General features: G+C 38.5%; 1 protein-coding gene and 1 pseudogene across 1 annotated transcript in view; both read left to right on the top strand.

The window, feature by feature from the left end:
• Positions 1–18,720, top strand: part of LOC136833864 ((E3-independent) E2 ubiquitin-conjugating enzyme UBE2O-like) — a 108,843-nt gene that overhangs the window by 70,689 nt on the left and 19,434 nt on the right. The window contains exon 8 of the mRNA XM_067096166.1: positions 10,610–10,864. Coding sequence (XP_066952267.1) covers positions 10,610–10,864 — 255 coding nt within the window. The remainder of the gene's footprint in view (positions 1–10,609; positions 10,865–18,720) is intronic.
• LOC136834019 (5S ribosomal RNA) lies at positions 999–1,117 on the top strand (annotated as a pseudogene).

The raw sequence follows: 18,720 nt of genomic DNA, 5'->3' as shown, positions 1-18,720 counted from the left end.
GATGGTATACAGCATAAGTTGTAATACCGTAATGTACTGTGCTGTACAGTAAGGAAGTTTAATAGTTTAGATATGGATAGGAAGGATTGTTGTTGACGCTATTCATGCAGACTGTATGAAGTTTGCTGTCATATGCACATTCTCAGATACACGCTGGGGCCTGGAATAGATTAACCCCATATTTGGGGGACATGTAATAACTAGCATTGTTTAGTTTGTGTTTTATTAGTTTTGCAGATTCCAGGACACTTGCTATTAAAATATAAAATGTTAGTGCTAATGACAATCTAGGATGCTTTAAAAGCTGTCACAGCAAGCTTTATGAGATTCTCTTAAGTTTAAATATCAGCCAGTAGGAATAAGTGCCGTGTTTTACGCTACCAATTTTTATATATTTTGTTTTGTTCATGAGACTTACCTGCCAGATATATATATAGCTGTATTCTCCGAAGGTCCGACAGAATTTCAAATTTCGCGGCACACGCGTGGCCGGTCAGGTGGTTAGTACCCATTCCCGCCGCTGGGAGGCGGTATCAGGAACCATTCCCATTTTCTATTCAGATTTTTCTCTGTCGCCGGACTGTCAACACCTGTTGTCAGTTCCTCCGCCATTTGGATTTCGAAATTTGTTGTCACTTAAGTATTTTGGTTGTTTGACCTGCTCGAACAGATGTTCGAGCGGAGAGCAGTGGAACAGGTCTTGGACTCGGTGTTCCCGGGATTTTACTACAGATTGTTTCTAGTCCCAAAACTTTCAGTAGGCTGGAGACCCGTCTTGGGCGTCAACAGGTCGAACAACTTGGTCCTGAAGGAAAAGTTCAAGATGGAGACCTCGCAGTCAATACTAGGAGCCCTTCATCCCGGGGATTGGATGGTATCTTTGGATCTCCAAGATACTTATCTTCACGCCCCAATTCATCCACGTTCGATGAAGTATCTCAGGTTGTCTTGGGGGACTAGACGCATTACCAGTTCAGGGCTCTCTGCTTTGGACTCTGCACAACGGCCATACCACGTTGAAAACACCGCTTCTCGTCCGATCAGCGAAGTTAAGCAACGTTGGGTCTGGGTCAGTACTTGGATGGTGACCGCCTGGGAACACCAGATGCTGTTGGCGCCACATTTTGCTCCGAGGGTGTTTACACGTCTCATGAAAAAGTTGCGATGCAGTTGCACCTGTCGCACGTCAGGATCTCACTCTACTTGGACGACTGGTTGATTCGAGCGTCGTCCGAAGCGAAGGTATCTGGAGGACCTTCAGTTGACTCTGCAACTCGTGAAGTCCCTGGGACTTCTGGTCTGTGGAGAAGTCGCAGCTGATCCCCTCACTGTCCATTGTGTCTGGGAATTCAGATCTATTCAGCGGCTTTTTATAGCGTCTCCGCCGCAAGAACGGCAACTTCTATGTACGTAAAAGTCTCGGCCTTCTTGGAAAAAGGAAACATGCTAGGTGAAGGAAGGAATGAGTCTGCTGGGGACCATTTCCTCGCTGGAGAAGTTTGTTTTCTGGGAGTCTGCATCTCAGGCCTCTTCAGTTCTTTTGTTGGAGAACTGGCAAAGCAAGGAAGACTTGAAAGAGGAATTGAGAATTCTTCCTTATATAAAGAGGATCTGTGGTGGTGGCTCGATCCAACGAAATTGCAGAAAGGGATCTCCCTCAAGCTTCTGAACCCCAACCTTGTGTTGTTTTTCTGACGGGTCGTCAACAGGTTGGGGGGCAACACTAGAGGGAGAGGAAGTGTTAGGACCCTGGAGAGAGGAACAGGTGTCCTGGCACATCGACTTCAAAAGATTTGGCGGCTATCTTTTAGCTCGCCAATTCTTCGAGGTCCAAGTTTGCAATCGTGTAGTTCTAGCAAACTCGGACAATACTACTTGTTCCCTGTTCAGCCTTGCAAGAGATTATTCTTTGAGCCTATGCTCGCAACATTTCGATTCTCACAAGTTTTGTTGCAGGGTCGAAAATGTTCGAGCAGACCTGCTCTGTTGGCGCCATCAACTCCTGCCGAAGGAATGGACCCTTCATCAGGAGGTTTGCCAAGATTTTTGGAAATTTTGGGGTCGCCATCTTGTGGATATTTTCACGACCTCAAGAACAGCGAGGCTCCCTCTATAAAGCTCATCTGTACTCGACCCTGGGGCAGTTGCGATAGTTGCTCTTCCCTGGGATTGGACGGAATAGATGTTTACGCCTTTTTCCCCGTTCTAAATTCTGGGAGAAGTCATACGCAAGTTCAGCGGCCTCACAAGGGACGAGGATGACTCTCATCCCCACGTTTTGGCCTTCAACCACTGGTTCTCGGAGTTTCTCTTCTGGTTGGTAGACGTTCGAGGACCCTTCCTATGAGAGCAGACCTGCTCATACAAACCCACTTCACGAGATATCTTTGAATCTCCCGCTCTGAACCTGACTGCTTTCAGACTATCGAAACTTGGTCAGAGCGAAGGGGTTTTCTGGCCAGGTGGCACGGGCCATCGCTAGAGCCAGAAGTTCTTCATCTAAAGGATATATCTAGCGAAGTGAGCAACCTTCAAAGGTTGGTGTAGAAAGAAAGGTTTTTCCTCTTCCTCTATCACTGTGAGCCAGGTTGCTAGGATTTTCTCCTTTACTTAAGAGAAAAACTCGATATAGCAGTTCCGACTATCAAGTGTTATCGGAGCATGCTTTCGATTGTATTCAGACACAGAGGATTAGCTTTGTCTGACAATAAGGACCTCCACGATCTTACGAGCTCTTTCAAGACGTCCAAGGTTCCTCAGCTAATTCCCCTGCTTGGAACTTGGACGTAATGCTCAAGTTTTGATGTTTAGTCCTTTTGAGCCTCTCCACTCTGCATCTCTTAAGGATGTTACTCGAAACGGCATTCCTCATGGGCGAAGAGAGTGAGCGAAGTTCGAGGCCGTCATGTGGGCTTCAAGGAACACAATGCTGTCTATTCTTTAAGCCCTAAGTTCTTGGCTAAGAATGATAGGTCTTCTAACCCTTGGCCTAGACACTTTGAAATTAAAGGTTTAGCAAACCTTATTGGACAGGAACCTGAGGAGTTCTATGTCCAGTTAGAGCTCTCAAGTACTACCTTAAAAGAACACAGGACACTCGTGGTCCCTTGGATGTTTTATGGTGTTCTGTGAGGCAACCAGTTAAACCCTGTGTCGAAGAATGCACTGGCATTCTTCATTAGGGACGTCATTAAGGACGCACACTCTAGTTGTGACGACTCCAACTTCAAGTTGTTGAGAGTTAACGCTCACGAGGTGAGGGCAGTTGCTACCTCCATGGCGTTCAAGAAAAATATGGTACTCAGTGACAATTTTAGTGCCACATTTTGGCGAAGTCAATTCGGTGTTTGCCTCACACTCTTGGCAAGATGTTTAGGTAGCATACGAAAATTGCTTTTCGCTGGGACCGTACATTGCTGCTTCAGCAACCTTGGGGACAGGGGGTAACTCTGATCCTATCCCCTTTTAATTGTGTTTTTGTGGTTGTTGGGTCGACTACTGGAGGCAGTCTTCCCAATCCTTTGCAAACTAACGCTTTAGGTGTTGGTTAGGTGGTTAGTAATGCTCTTTTTGTCCTCTTTGTATGGTCTATGATCTAGTCACATTGTGGTCACGCCCCGTTGACAGATCATCTAGAAGTCGCCAGCTATATAGGTCACTACCTCGCTGGGGTCTCTAGTAAAGCAGAAGCAGACTAGAGTGACAGTAACCACTCAGTCAGCTACGCTATCAGATAAGGAACCAAAATATTTTTACCAATACTTGGTTTTTTCCCTAATTCTTGGCTGTCTCTACCCCCCTCCAAAGGTGGTATTCAGCTATATATATATCTGGCAGGTAAGTCTCATGAACAAAATGATATTTTAATGATAAAATAAAGTTTGTTCATACTTACCTGGCAGATATATATATTCATATTGCCCTCCCTCCTCCCCCCTCAGGAGACAGTGGCGTTAGAAAATCTGAATAGAAAATGGGAATGGTTCCTGATACCCGCCTCCCAGCCGGCGGGAATGGGTACTAACCACCTGACCGGCCACTGCGTGTGCCGCAAATTTGAAATTCTGTCGGACCTTCGGAGAATACAGCTATATATACATCTGCCAGGTAAGTATGAACAAACTTTATTTTATCATTAAAATATCATTTTTTGCACATGGTCTTTTGCAAATGTTCTATTATTTTCTCCTGTTTTGGTCGTTTTGCTACAAGGGGAAATTTAATCATAGTTGTTAATGTTTTAAAGGTGTGAGGAAAATATTGTACATGAAAATTCCCACATTCTTTCTCATATTCTGACCAGAGGGGTGGCCTGCTTGTGTTTTTAATATGAGCTCCTTTCCAAGATCATAGCCTTGTTGGTGGGATAGTTAACAAAGTGCACTATGAATGAATTAAGGTGGATCATTGGAGATGCATTTTTGAACATAATGGAAGATATGTCTTCCAACTTTCAGCTAACATTTTGGGTGTTTTTTCCCATGAGTGTGTATCCTGAGGTATTTTCCTGTAAGGGAAATTTCCAACTCAAATTTTCTCACTCTTTCTACATAGTGCTGAAGGGTCCCTACGGTACATTCTGAAGGCAGGTTTCCTGGTGATCATTTTCCTTTGATCAGTTTCCTGAAATGTAAGTTGCTGTTTGTCTCCATGTAACCTGCATTTTTTGAACTCTTTGCCAGGCCTTAAATTTTGCATTTTGTTGAATCTTGATTCCACATCCCATCTGTGAATACAGCTGTATTGTAGCAAGGACCGAAAGTATTGGTTCTTAATGAACATTTCAACATTTGAAGGACCATAGACTACACAAACTAATAAGATTGATCCACTGAGATGGTTACACCAGTCAGTTTGAGTTCCAGTAAGGACTAGATGACTGAAGAAGCACTGGTGTTGCAATCATGCTCTCAGTCAATGGATACTGCAATAAGTATTAAGATCATCTTACTGGGATAGTAGAAATATCACAAATTTTTTACCTTATGCTACTGTGATGGTTTAAGAGCTCATGTTAAATTATTACATTTCCTGCAACTTCATTTCCTACTCTACTTCAGTAAGAGTAGACATACTATAAAACCCTGGCTTCCCATAATAATGGGAATAGCCAAGATGTCACTATATGGTATTAATTTATTTAGGTGTCTATATGCCATGTTGAGAGCAGTATGAACAATATTTTGTAGAATTCCATGTATTCTCCAAAATTGTCATGGAAAAATGAAGCAAAACTGCATCCAGACTTACCCTTCGTGTGTGAAGAATTGTCTGATTGTGTAGAACTGTCAGTTTTACACTGCTAATACCTTGGGTTGAGCATGGATGTATTGAATTTGTTCAAAGGTATTAGTAATATGATAGAAGATTAGTGCAAGATCTTGGCTTAGAGGATCAGCTACTACATTTCTGTTTTTAGCATTCTGAGTTCTCAAACTCAAAAATATTCAAGTGTGTGTCTGAATACATGAGGGCAGTTACTTACCCAATGTGCAATTCTACTTGTTTTGTACAGGACATAGCTGCTTTTGAAGACTGTTAGTGGATGCTGTCAATTAGAAGGTCAGAGTTTTAAACTGGCCTAGATCTACAACTTATGTGGACAGTGCATTGGCTTCTACCAAGCCTGACATTTGATTTTGATAGCATTCATTAATGAGGAGTCAATTTGATGTTTTGATGTTTGTATTGAGGCTGAAAATGAAACTATTGCAACATGCACACGTCCACTTTGCTTCAATATTACCAAAAATATGCTAGGGTAATAATTCACCTGTGGTTCCTTTAACACGGTGTCTGTAAACATAATATTGAGGTACAGTTGCGATTGGTTCAGTGGAAACAATTGTCAGCACAAGTGTAAGCAGGCTTCTTGAGCTGTGTAGTTGATTTGGGAACTCTTAGTTATGAAGGACTAAGGTGGTGGATCATTTATGTAGTATTGGAGATTGATGACAGATTGCTACATTCAAACTATGATGCCACCAGCAGTGGTATGACAGAGCAGTACTATTGGTAGTGAAATACAATTGATGATATCTTGGTGGTTCTTTACATAGGTTGTAACTCTGCTGTCTTAGGGGCAACACACAAGTAAGTGACTTTACTATTTGAGTAGATGGCATTGCTGATAGTGAAGTCTGTTATCTCAATACTGGTACATATAAGTACTGTTGCACGTACAAGTACCAGTGGCTCTATAAGTTTTACAGTCAATTCTAGACATGCAATTACAATAAGTCAGGACTTGGCCATAATTTGAACAACCTTGTTTTGGTCATGTTTAGGGCAGTAGTTATAGTCAATGTTTCAGACAAATTTATTGTGGCTTGATGAAAATGGGCACATATTGTTGTTGCTGCTTTTATAAAATCTTCATCATCCTTCAAGCCATGCTTATCCTTACATTGGCTTATGTACAGAAGCAGACCAGACCCTAGAGTCCTAGACTGTCCATTGTGTTTGATCATAATGAGAAGTAGTTTCCAAGCCTGGAAATAGCTTCTTACCCAGCATAACCAGACTTCCATATGCAATTACAGCCTCTTTTAAAATACAAATAATTTTTTGAGAATGTAGCTGATGAGAGGCAACTGTTACCTTTAATCACAAATCAGGAAAATAAAAATGGTGGTCTGTTTATCTTTTCTGGCCATGGTTCAGTCAGTTTACTAAGAAAAGCTTACCTTCCTGCAGTATTAGTGCATTATCCTTCATTGGATACCATTTGGGGTTTTTTATAATGCCAGAAAGATTCAGACATTAAAAGATAGATACCTATTATAAATCAAAGACCTTTCTTTGCATCCTTTCCCATACATTACAAATGTTGGCATCCATCTCTTGGCAGATAGAAGAGACTGCTTAAAGGTACTAGAACTACTGTAGATAAAGTTGAATGGGAGAGGTTGACCCATTCGGGATGTTACTGAAAGGCCATACTTGAGCCTGTGTGGGACTATAGAAATATTTTATCCTCCTAGGCTGTCGAGTCTGCAGCTACTATGAAGCATAGAGGTTTCTGGAAGTTAAGGAAATTAAAGAAGTTACCATTCTCTTTATTGTCACTGTTGTGCTTTAGGCCACCAACAACTCCAGTCCATGAACTGTTGAGAACTTTTTCTATACCGGATTTGGAACAAAAATCAGTATCCATCTCAGGCTTGCATCCAAGGAGCATGTTCTTATCAAGCCAGGGTTTGTTGTAGATCTAGTATGATATTTCAGGTGCCTCATACCAGATGCAACATTTCTTGATCGGGTGACTTCAACATCACCATCCGAATTCACCTTATGTCCATCTCTGGTTAAGTAGCATATGCCAAAGCAACAATTTGGAAGTGCTTCCATTCTTAAAATCTAGACACTACAGTTTATAAGAAGTGTCACATTATGCTTGCTTAATTTCCCAACTTACTGACTTATGTGGTGCCGGAGGAAACCAGTGAGCACAGTAGGTTGCTATTTAAAAACAGCTTCTCCATAAAAGACCTCCTATCAGGACCTCTATTCCAGGATAGATATACCTCTGCTCCTGTCCCTTTACAAAAGACTCTACTTTTTGGTTAATATTGTTTTGTAGATGATTATAATGAGATATTTTACATTGGTATGTGAGAACTTGCTTCATATTTTCTTTTACCACAGATATGTCACCTACAGATGGAAAGATGTTCCAATGATACATCTTTTTGTCAAGGTAAAGCACATTCAACTGCACAGGCAGCCACACTTTCATTCTACCCTCTTATGTTTTCCTTTTTGATGTTCCTGTGGAATAATCAACGTATCTGCAGTTTCAGTCCCTGGGACAAGTTTTTGGTTAGTTGCCTTACCCTGCCCACTTCCTTTGTTTTATGAAAGTGGTTTGTCTCTTTTTTAAAGATATATGGTAGTACAGAGATTGTAAGACTCGTAAGTGTGAACTCCTGTGCAGGTATTTCAAATTAGTGATCTCTCATAGGGATCATAGAGATGATTCAACTCCAGATGCAATTCATTGTTCATATGAGCTCATTAATCATAAATTGCCTTACTTCCATGCAACAGCTTTCCAGTCACACCAACTTGTTAGTTCCTGAAAGACTAAGACCCTCTACAGATACAAATAACGTAATGAGGTCTCCACTTCTTGTCATTCTTTCAAGGGACTCAAGTGTGTTTTAAGTGTTTTCATAAGTATCCTGAGTTGCTCTTCTAGGATTTAGCAGTTTGCATATTGTGCTTTGTGACACGTAATTTCATTATTTATTCATTTGCCTATGGCATATTTTTGTGATGTTGGTGGTTTACTGTGTTTTGTGAATTTGTTGAGGGGGTTTTCCTGGGTTGTACTTCCAGGGGCAGTGGCATTCCTTGCCCCTGATTGTTATGGGGGTACTGTTTCCCTTTTGTTTTACTGTCTGTAAATAATGTCTTACAGACTTCTTTTAATGAGGTAATTTTCAGAAAGTGGTGTTGTTATTATTACACAGTTGTTTTCCTAGTTTGATTTACAGTAACACAGTTATCTTTGTTTCCTTGTTTTCTGCTCTCATTATTTCTGAAGTGCCTCATTTACATATATTTTCCTACCATAATGTTTTTTATATCACTATTTTTTAGAGTATGTTTATAGTTTTTGATTCATATGAATTGTTAATCCCCCATTGCTGTGCCTTTTTGCATACGAGGGTTTTCAATAGTGGTGTGGTAACTATAGCTGAGCATACTTGTGATGGATTAGAGAGTCAGCTTTTAGCTCCTTTATACCTTTGCTGGACAAAGACCCTCATCTACTATGCTCATTGTGTCATGGGTGGCAGTGTATCTAGTTTCTAGCAGAAGTCTTGTTTAGTGTATATGAATTTGTTTATAAGCCAGTTGTTCTTTTACCCCAGAGTAGGGCTTAGGAACGTCATGTCCAAAGACCTCTGTAAAGGCATGCTCAGATTTTTCATTGTTTAGTTTTATGTTGCTTTGCAGTCAGAAAGCAATGTCTCCCCCTCTGTGGGTAGGAAGTGTAAGGTCTCATCCAACATCTCAATTCCTTCATTACATATACCAGTTGAACACAAGCCCCCTTAGAAGTCCCCTCTCTGGAGTATCATCCTGTCACCTTTGGAGAAGTTTTCCTTATACCTTGACTGCCCTGCCCTTGATTTTTGGCTTCCAGCTTCTCCTGCACTCATGCCTTCCATTGTTGCCCTGTCACTTTTATTGGATCTCTTGAGGACCAAGAATTTATTGTTTGTCGGCTGCCCTATGTTTCAGGATCAGTTTAGAGCTGTCATTGGTGTGCCTGGTTATAAATTAATTGCCAGCCTAACATCACTTGTTTCTTCTCCAACAATTTTACCTCCCTGCCTCCTTCCCTTTCTGTGGATGTAGTGATACCTGCCGTTTCTACATCATCTGCAACCATGCCTGCATCTGTATCAGTGAACACTGTAGCCTCCATGATGTCAACTGTATTATTGTCATCCTTGATGGTTATGACAACAAGTGCACCTGTGTCTTCAACTACAGTTGCACCTTCATTTTTAGCTGTCCGTTTGACCTGTACTTCATCATGTCTATGTTATCAGCTTCTGTTCCTTAGCTTTGATTGGCAGATACCCTATTTGCTGTGGATTTGTCTCCTCTAGTGCATCCATGGTGATTCATCCTCATCCCAAGAATATTTTTGAACATTACCATGTGGAAAAGTCTTCATCTTATGAACCCTGATTAGGGAGACCAGCTTGGAGCCTTTTCTCTGTGCTGCTCTGCCTTTGGTTGCATCTGACTGCCACCAGCCTACATATCCAGACCCCTGGTAATGTTCTCTTATGCCTTGAAAACAGTTTCAGGCTATTTATAATTAGTTCATAATGAACAAATATTTTTACTAACATCTTCCTCATACAGATACATTGATCATAACACAAAGCGCCCTCTTCCTTCCCAACTTTGTTCATTATCAAAGTGAACATGACAGAATGATGATCAACAGAGTGTTTGGCAGTTTATCTAGGCATGTGAAGAAGGGCCTTTGGGTTTTTGAATCTAACAAATTGGAGTGGTTGGAGAACTTTTGCATGGGAGTAAGCCTATTTTTGAATAATTGGTTTGTATGAAAAACATTTTAATTTACAAAAATATTGCTCTTTATGCAGAGATATATTTCAGTTTATTCAGTCTTTAATTATGCTAGATTTTTTAAACACCAGTTTATGTCTTTATATGAGCATCTTAAAATTTTTGGAAGCAATTTTATAGTTTCATAAATGAAAACCATTGTTTTAGAAAGGCTGTTCCCTGCCTGCCTGCTGACAGGTTGTAGACTCCATCCTGCTGTGCAGGTACAAGTGAAAACTGCTGAGGTCCAGTGAGCAAGGGATGAAGCCTCTCAGTGAGAACTGGCCTGTCTTGTCTTGTTAACAATCACTAACACTAACCATGAGTTGTAATTCAGGACTTAGTCAGAAAGCCTAAATTATCAAAATAGGTGTTATAAAACAGTGGTTTGTATCAGTGAAACATAAAATTGGTTTAACAAAGTTCAATTTTTTCATAGCATTCCTTGCTGCAGCAAGGATTGCTTTGTTTAGCAAGCATATTGCCAAATGCATGTTTCTTGTTTCACAAGGTACTCTTAAGAACTGTGAAATGGGTGATGGATCCGATATATCTAGAAATGAAAGAACAGGTCATATAGCCATTGAATATTTGGCTGCAAGTGGCCTCTCTCAGATGATAATCCGTCTCCCTTTCTACCTGACTTGGCTGTTAAAGGCACTCTTCTCTGTCACTGCTTACTGTGTTGCATACTGTCTCTGCTTGCCTGATCACCTGTTCAGTATTTCAAGGCTTTTATCTAGGACAGCTCGGACTGCTCGCTCAGGTGTAGTATTGTGATTCGCTAAAATTAGATTAGATTTTTTTGCATGCACAGTAAGTTTGATTTAGAAGTCAGCTTAAGATATGATGAAAATCCTGACAAAATTGTTGTACTTTTTTTAATAGTAGTTAATATGAATTTCATGTATTGTATAATTGTTTGGTATCTTTGTTAGAATATTTAACAACAATAATTGTAGCAGTTTATTTGTAGAACTTTCTGTATGTAAGAGAAGGGGATGGGAGTGTACCTTATTAACCATATTTATTGTTCTACTTATGCTCCCAATGCAAATTACAGTACAAGGGATCCTTTAGAAGTAACACTTTCATAGCATTATTGTTAAATTGGTCATTATGAAGATGAATAATTGAGGTTTAAATGTAAATTTTACAATAAAATTTTTGTTTGTTAGTGACTATCTTTTTAATGAAATATTGTGTTCTATTAGTAGTTATTTTGTATCGTAACAGAGATGCAAATTTTATCGTAACAGAGATGCAAACTTGAGATTTAAGTGACCAACACTTGTGAAGGGAATTGTTAGCATAAACAGAACATTTCACAGAACTTGTGATTTTACTCAGCAGTTTTAGAACTTTCTGCATAAAATTTTGAAAGAACTGCATAGTCATCAGCGAGATATACTAAATTTATGTAAGGTTCACAAAATTTGTAAAGAATTATTATTTTCATGGTATGGCTGTGAATGAAAAAATCCTTTTCAATTTAACTATTGTTGAATTGTTTGAGATGTAGGTCAAGGAGAAGGATTTTCTTCAGATTATTCAGAAGGTATGAAATGGCTGCTGGCATGTGCAATTTTAAAACAAAGCAAAGAGTTCAAGTAGTAATTGCATTTGGGATATATCTTGTTGTATTATATTATATGATGTAGATATAATGGGTTTCAAGTGTGGTCCATGGACGTTCGGGGGCTGCTTTTCAGCTTTTGTGATTATCTTGTTTATATGGTTTGAAGACCAGAAAGGTTAAATCACTGGAGGCTTCAAAGGCTTGTTGTGAGTACTAGTATAAAATCTCCCATTTAGAGGTAAGCTCTTATTTATCTATTTACTAGTGATGGTTGACCTCCACTTGAAGTCTGCTCTCAAGTCTTGCTCTTGTGATCATAATCACTCAAGAACTACTAATAAGGATTCTTCTGTCACTTTTGATGTTTGAGGTACTGTATCTAATGTGGTATTGGTACACGTACCATATTAATCTTTATATCCATTTTAGTACTTAGTATGCTGTACCTCCTGTATTTTTTTATTTATTTATTTTTTTTTTTTGCTGTCCTTGCCTCTCAATAATACTTTCCCTCTAATTATGTCTTGAAACATTTCACTTTGAGTTTCAGTAATCCTCAAATATTCATTTGATCCTTTGCCAAAAGTTTTGATTATTAAGTTTCTGTTAAATTCAGTTTTCGATTCAAGTTAACTTCCTGAGAAAAATTATTATTATTATTATTATTATTATTATTATTATTATTATTATTATTATTATTATTATTATTATTATTATTATTATTATTATTATTATTGCAACTACAGTTGACCACAATGTTATGTTCTTGATGAAAAATTAAAAAAAAAATCTTTGTCATGTATATCCTTAAACTTTTGTGATACACTATGCTATTCACAAAAGTAGGGAAGAACTGTTATTTGGTACATGCTTATATACATGCCAATATTTCCCAATCCCCTTACTACAAAGGTGTGTCTAATGATCTTGGGTCAAACAGATAATTTATTTTTATGAGTATACTCCCTAGAGTCCATTAAAGGACTTATTTGTTATTTTTAAATTACTTCTGAACTGTTGTGATGTATAGTTCTATCTCTTAAGTAATATAGAATTTTCATTTCCGAACATGGTGGAGTTACTATTAAATAAGGCCCTTCCAGCTACTGTAGTCTCTTAATTTTATTTCATTGCATTTGCATAGGAGTTTGGTATTTGATGATTTGCTTTCCAGCATTTGTGCTGCAGCTACACTCTTTTTAATATGTTGAGTAACAGTCCCCTCTGTTCTATGGTCTCCAAATCCCGAGTCATTTTTCTGACAACTATTTTTAAAATTTTTAAAAGCCATAGTACATATTCCAGAAACAAATTTTTTATTTATAGTAACATGGCAGTTTAATGACCTGATCCTTTTCTTCATTTTAAACTTTCAGTTCATCCTTATAAATAGTATATTTTGCTTTGGTTAGAGTTTGAATCTGCAAAGAAATCAGAATACCTTATTTAAAAAAAAAAAACATTGGAAATAAAACTAATTTCATTATCAAGAAGGTTGAGTTCACAATATCTTAAAGCCCTTAAAAACAAGCCTACCTTACCACCAATTTTCACATTTATAAATTTATTCTCCGGTTAACAAAATAGTGCAAGTAGTTGTTGGAATGAGTGCACTTTCTATAACTACTTTTAAACACAAATAGGTTTTATCACAGCCCCATGACTAACTTTAGCCTTTCATGCATCTGGGCAAAGTCCAGAAACTTCAAAATTAGGAGAAAAAAGAACAGCACTCCTTTATCCCTTTGAGTTGGTGCATGACCATCCTGGTCCCCTAAAGCCCCATAGAAAACCACTCGCCTTATTGTCTGCCAGAAGGTTAACCTGTAAGTGTGCATCCACACAGTAAAATATGACATAAGCACACATTGTTGGCAACTTATCATAAATGCATCACTAATAGATTGAAAACAAGACAATGACCTTAAGTGGAAAATAAATATTTTTGGCAAATGCTAGATCACAGTAGGCAGCAGTGAGTTGTTCTTGATGGGATCTTTAACGAACCAAGACCTATTGTGTCTGGAGTTCAACAGGGTAGTGTTCTTGGTCCACTGTTATTTTTAGTGTATACAAGTGACATGGTTGTTGGTCTGGAAAACAAGATTGTTCAGTATGCCAATGATGCAACATTTGTGGGTGTAATAAAGTCTCCATTAATGAGAAATGGAGCTGCCCTCAGCCTCAGTCAGGAGATGACTGGATCACTGAATGGTGTAGTTGGTGGGGTATGAGGCTGAACTCCAGTAAAATGAAAACACTGTTGATTAGCTGATCTCGTACAGATTTTCCACTCCATCCTCCCCTTCAGGTGGATAGGACTCCGCTGAATGAGTCCTAAGCTTTAACTATTCTAAGTGTAACTTTTGACTCTCATCTTACTTTTGAGAAACACTTAATGAAAGTTTCAGCAAATGCTTAACGAGAGTTAGGTACTGTTTGTAAGGACTCACATATTCATAACAGTGATAATATCAATGGGACCTGTTTTAGGTAATTTGTCCTTCCCTTACTAGAATACTGTTCTCCAATGTGGGGTCTGCTTCTGCCAGAGATTTCTCTCTTTAAGAGAGTGTTTTGAGGTGGCAGGTTTCTATTTCCTAATATTAGCAGTAATGACTTGGACCATCAACGAATGGTCTTTGTTTGTCACTTTTTCATAAGTTGTGCTTTAATGGGGATCTTTCACATTCGCAATTAATCCCTGATCCCCTTTTCCTGCTGACAGTAACCACATTCGCTGAAAAGCAGCACGAATATGCAGTAAATGTGCCTCGCTGTCAAACTTCTCAATCCCGGAGGTCCTTTATTCCCCACAATATTGGACTGGAACAGCCTCCCTGAGGATGTTGTGCAATTGGAACTTCAGAAGTTTAAGCGAAGATGCATTGCATTACAATTCCCCATGTATTTTAATAATTAACTTACATTTTTATTTCACTTATTTATTAATTTGTTAATTCATCTTTTTGAAATATTTACTTTCAAAAGAAAATTTTTTAGAACTTTTTTCTCATACCAAGTGCATCTATATACCTCCCTCTTTCTGCTGATGTGTTTTTTTTTTAACTGGCCAACCTTTAGGTTTGCACAGTCTTGGGGTATTGTTAATGCATATTTAGCCCAGCCTGTAAGGTTTAAAGGGAAAATTATTAGAAACACGAAAGTCCAATCTGTTTTGTCTTAATGAAGTGAAGTATTGACAGTATGACACAATAGAGCTGTCTAAATCATTCACAGCTGCTGTCCCTGTATCTGTTTCAGCTTGTCAGTCAGGTCATGGACTAGGTCAACTGGCAAGAAGAGAGAGATCTATTATATCTGCTAATCTGAGGTCCTTTAAGTCTGAAGAAAATAATAATCTTGAAAACTTCATAATGTTGAATAAACAGGAAATTATTCTAGGCTACAGTACCATTTCTCTACTCAAAGATGAGACCAGTCATCTAGCTTTTCTAATGCCTAAGAGTTTCTTGTCATCTATGAGAAGGGAGCTTGAGTTAGCTCAAGACCCCAACTCTGCCAATTACCACAACAGATTTTCTTGGATGGTTTTTTATGCTAAATTAATCTATACCAGTGAAAAAGTCAGAGGATTTTGCAACAAAGGGGACTTACTTAAGCAAGGGCTTTGCAACCCCAAGGATCTTAGAGAGCCTGTGTTAAAGAACCCAACAAGTCCATCTGGTGATATTGATGGCAGAAAAAATGTTAGCCCTAAGATCAAGAGAGGATCTTCTTCCACCAGTGTAATTATGACGCTGACTTTGTCAAGGCCTCCCTGTTTTGAATCGATAAAGTAAGTGTTTCAAGTTCCATATGCCATAGTCCTCTCTTTTCTCTTCTTTCTTTTTATCTCTCTCCCTCTCCTCTCCAGGCAGGTACCCACAACAGTTGATTGACTATGAGGCAGCGTACCTCAGTGGGTTTGGTAAATATGCCCAGATCAATCCTTTCAGGCCTTGTTTTTGATCTTGGGTCCTCCTATCTATGGAGGTAGTGCCTTCAGTGCACCTCATGCAGTGCACTGTAGACATTACTAATGAAGATTCTTTGCAGCATCCCTTCTTCCCCTAGCTGCAACCCATTTCATTCCTTTTACTGTACCTCCATTCTTATTATCTTTCTTCCATCTTACTTTCCACCCTCTCTCCTAACAATTGTATCATACTGCAGCTGCAAGGTTTTCCTCCTGTTACAGCTTTAAGACCTCCTTTATTCTCAGTTTCCTTTTCAGTGCGGAATGACCTCATAGGTCCCAGCAATTGGCCTTTGGCCTAAACTTTATATTCCATTTCCAATTCCTCTTCTATGTTGAGGTCAGCTTGGTACTGTTTTCACCAAAAATAAAGTTTAATACTTTTGGGCTTTCAAGTTCAAGCTGAGGTTATTATTCTAACTACAGGCAGTCCCCGGTTATCGGCGGGTTCCGTTCCGACTGCGTGATGACAACTGAAAATCGCCGCTAACCGAAAATTGCCGACAATAGCACTGATCCCCGGTTAGTGGCGCCGATAACCAGTTAGCAGCGCCGATAACCGGTGATCAGCGCTGCTGATAAGAGGTGATCAGTGCCAATAACCAGTTATCGGCGACGAAAATCTGGTTATCGTCATCGCTAGACAAGCGCTGTAAAACTGGATCACCAGTAACCGAGGCTGCCGATGACCGCGGACTGCCTGTAATGAATCTCTAAAGGCTGGTAAAGATTCAGATAATAACCAGTAGCAGTGCATTCAAATTATTGGACACATTTTATTTGCTATTTTTTCATATGAATAGCATGATCATTGTCAGGATACATATACAGTAAACCCCCGTATTTGTGGGGGATGCGTACTACAACCCCTGCAAATAGTTAAAATCAGAAAATAGTTAACACCCCCTCTAAAAATGCTTATAATTGCCTATCTTGAAAGTTCAAATACCAATTGTACAGTATACCTTAAACTATCATCCTACATCAAATATACCTTAAACTATTATCCTATTACTGTATTAATCTTTGAAATGATATAGTGAACCCTCTGTATTTGCGGGGGATGCGTACCACACCCCCCGCGAATAGCTAAAATCCGCGAATACTTAAAACCCCTCTAAAAACACTTAGAACTGCCCATTTTGATAGTTTAAACACAAGAAAAAACCCTGTAAAAATGCTTATACCTCAGTATTTTAATAGTTTTATCACAAAAGTGCATTTATTCATGAAAATTATGTGAAAATACAGTAATTAGTGAATATTTCTCTGAAAAATACCGCGAATGGGCAAATTTTCCGCAAATAATGGCTAGATATGTCCCACAGAGAAACCCACGAATGCGTGAGTCCGCGAATCATGAGAATGCGAATACTGGTGGTTTACTGTATTATCATTTCAAAGTCATCTTAAACATTTTACCCATAAAAATATATATGTATTAAGTTCTAACCCTTCCAGCCAGTAACAAAGAGAGAGAGAGAGAGAGAGAGAGAGTACATCTTGCTATTAGTTCCTCTCCCTTTCTATCTATCTATCTATCTAACTACCTATCCATCTCTCACATTCTGAGAGAGAGAGAGAGAGAGAGAGAGAGAGAGAGAGAGAGAGAGAGAGAGAGAGAGAGAGAGAGAGATATTTCAGTATCCTTCGTAGCAGTATTTTGACCACCAAGTGGGCAACATATTTGACCATGAGTGGGCAGCACTTCCTCCCCTTCTTGGTCAATATGTCAGTGTGTCAAGATAATTTTGGTGCTTTTAACTCTCCTCTACTGTAATTTTGGTGCTTTTAACTTTCTTGTATTGTATGTGAAATCATTTGGCTGCGTATGAGATGAAAAACTACAATCTGTCATGAATTAGAAAGCAGCAGAAGGCAATAGAGGAAAATTGATTCTAAGCTAGTTAACTGTGAGCCAGAATGAAGTTCTTTATGTGAAGAACATACTATTTCTTCCTTACTCTAAAAACTTTTATCGTTGTGTAACAGTGATAACATGTATAGAAGTGAAATTATCACTGTTACTAACCCTCTAACGCCGAGCCTCTATTTACAAAAACGTCTCCCGTATGCCGGCGGTGTTCGGGAGTTAGCGCCGAAGCGGAAAAAAAGTTTTTTTCAAAAAATCACAGCACGCTTAGTTTTTAAGATTAAGAGTTACTTTTTGGCTCCTTTTTTTGTCGTTGACTGAAGTTTAGTATGCAACCATCAGAAATGAAAAAAAATATCATTATCATATATAAATATTGAAATATATGACCACAAAAAAAAATTTTCATATATAATTTTATACAAATCGCGCTGTGAGCAAAACGGTTAAAGCTAACGGGTTATTTTGTTTTTCTTTGTATTGTACACTAAATTGCGATGATTTTGGTATATAACAAATTGTAAAACAATCAAAGTAACACAGAGAAAATATTATCACAAAATGATGCACGAATTAAGAACGAGCGGACGTAAAAAATGTTTTTTTCAAAAATTCACCATAAATCGAAATATTGTGCTAGAGACTTCCGTTTGTTGGAAAATGAAGCTAATTGATTGAATATTACTAGACTGTAAGTGTTTTAGCTTACAATTGCAGTTTTTCGACCATTTTGGTCGAGTTAAAGTTGACAAAGTCGAATTTTTTCTATTTATTGTGATTTATATGAAAATATTTCAAAACTGATAAAGCTACAACCATGAGTTATTTTCTGTTGTATTCTACATGAAATTGCGCACATTTTCATATATAAAAGTTTATGTAACGACTAATATAAAACGGTGCAAACATTACGACAACGTGATGAAAGAATTTCTGAGATGTTCGGCGAGTTACACACGGACGTAAGGAAAATGTTTTTTAAAAATTCATCATATATCGAAATATTGTGCTAGAGACTTCCAATTTATTGCAAAATGAAGGTAAATGATTGAATATTACTAGAATGTAAGAGTGTTAGCTTACAATTGCATTTTTCGACCATTTCGTCGAAATTAAATTTGACCGAAGGTTGAAATTTTGGCAGTTATCGTGATTTATATGAAAATATTTCAAAACTGATAAAAGGTACAA

This window comes from Macrobrachium rosenbergii, chromosome 52, assembly GCF_040412425.1.
Source record: "Macrobrachium rosenbergii isolate ZJJX-2024 chromosome 52, ASM4041242v1, whole genome shotgun sequence".
Lineage (NCBI taxonomy): Eukaryota > Metazoa > Arthropoda > Malacostraca > Decapoda > Palaemonidae > Macrobrachium > Macrobrachium rosenbergii.
This window is presented reverse-complemented; position numbering and strand designations above follow the sequence as displayed.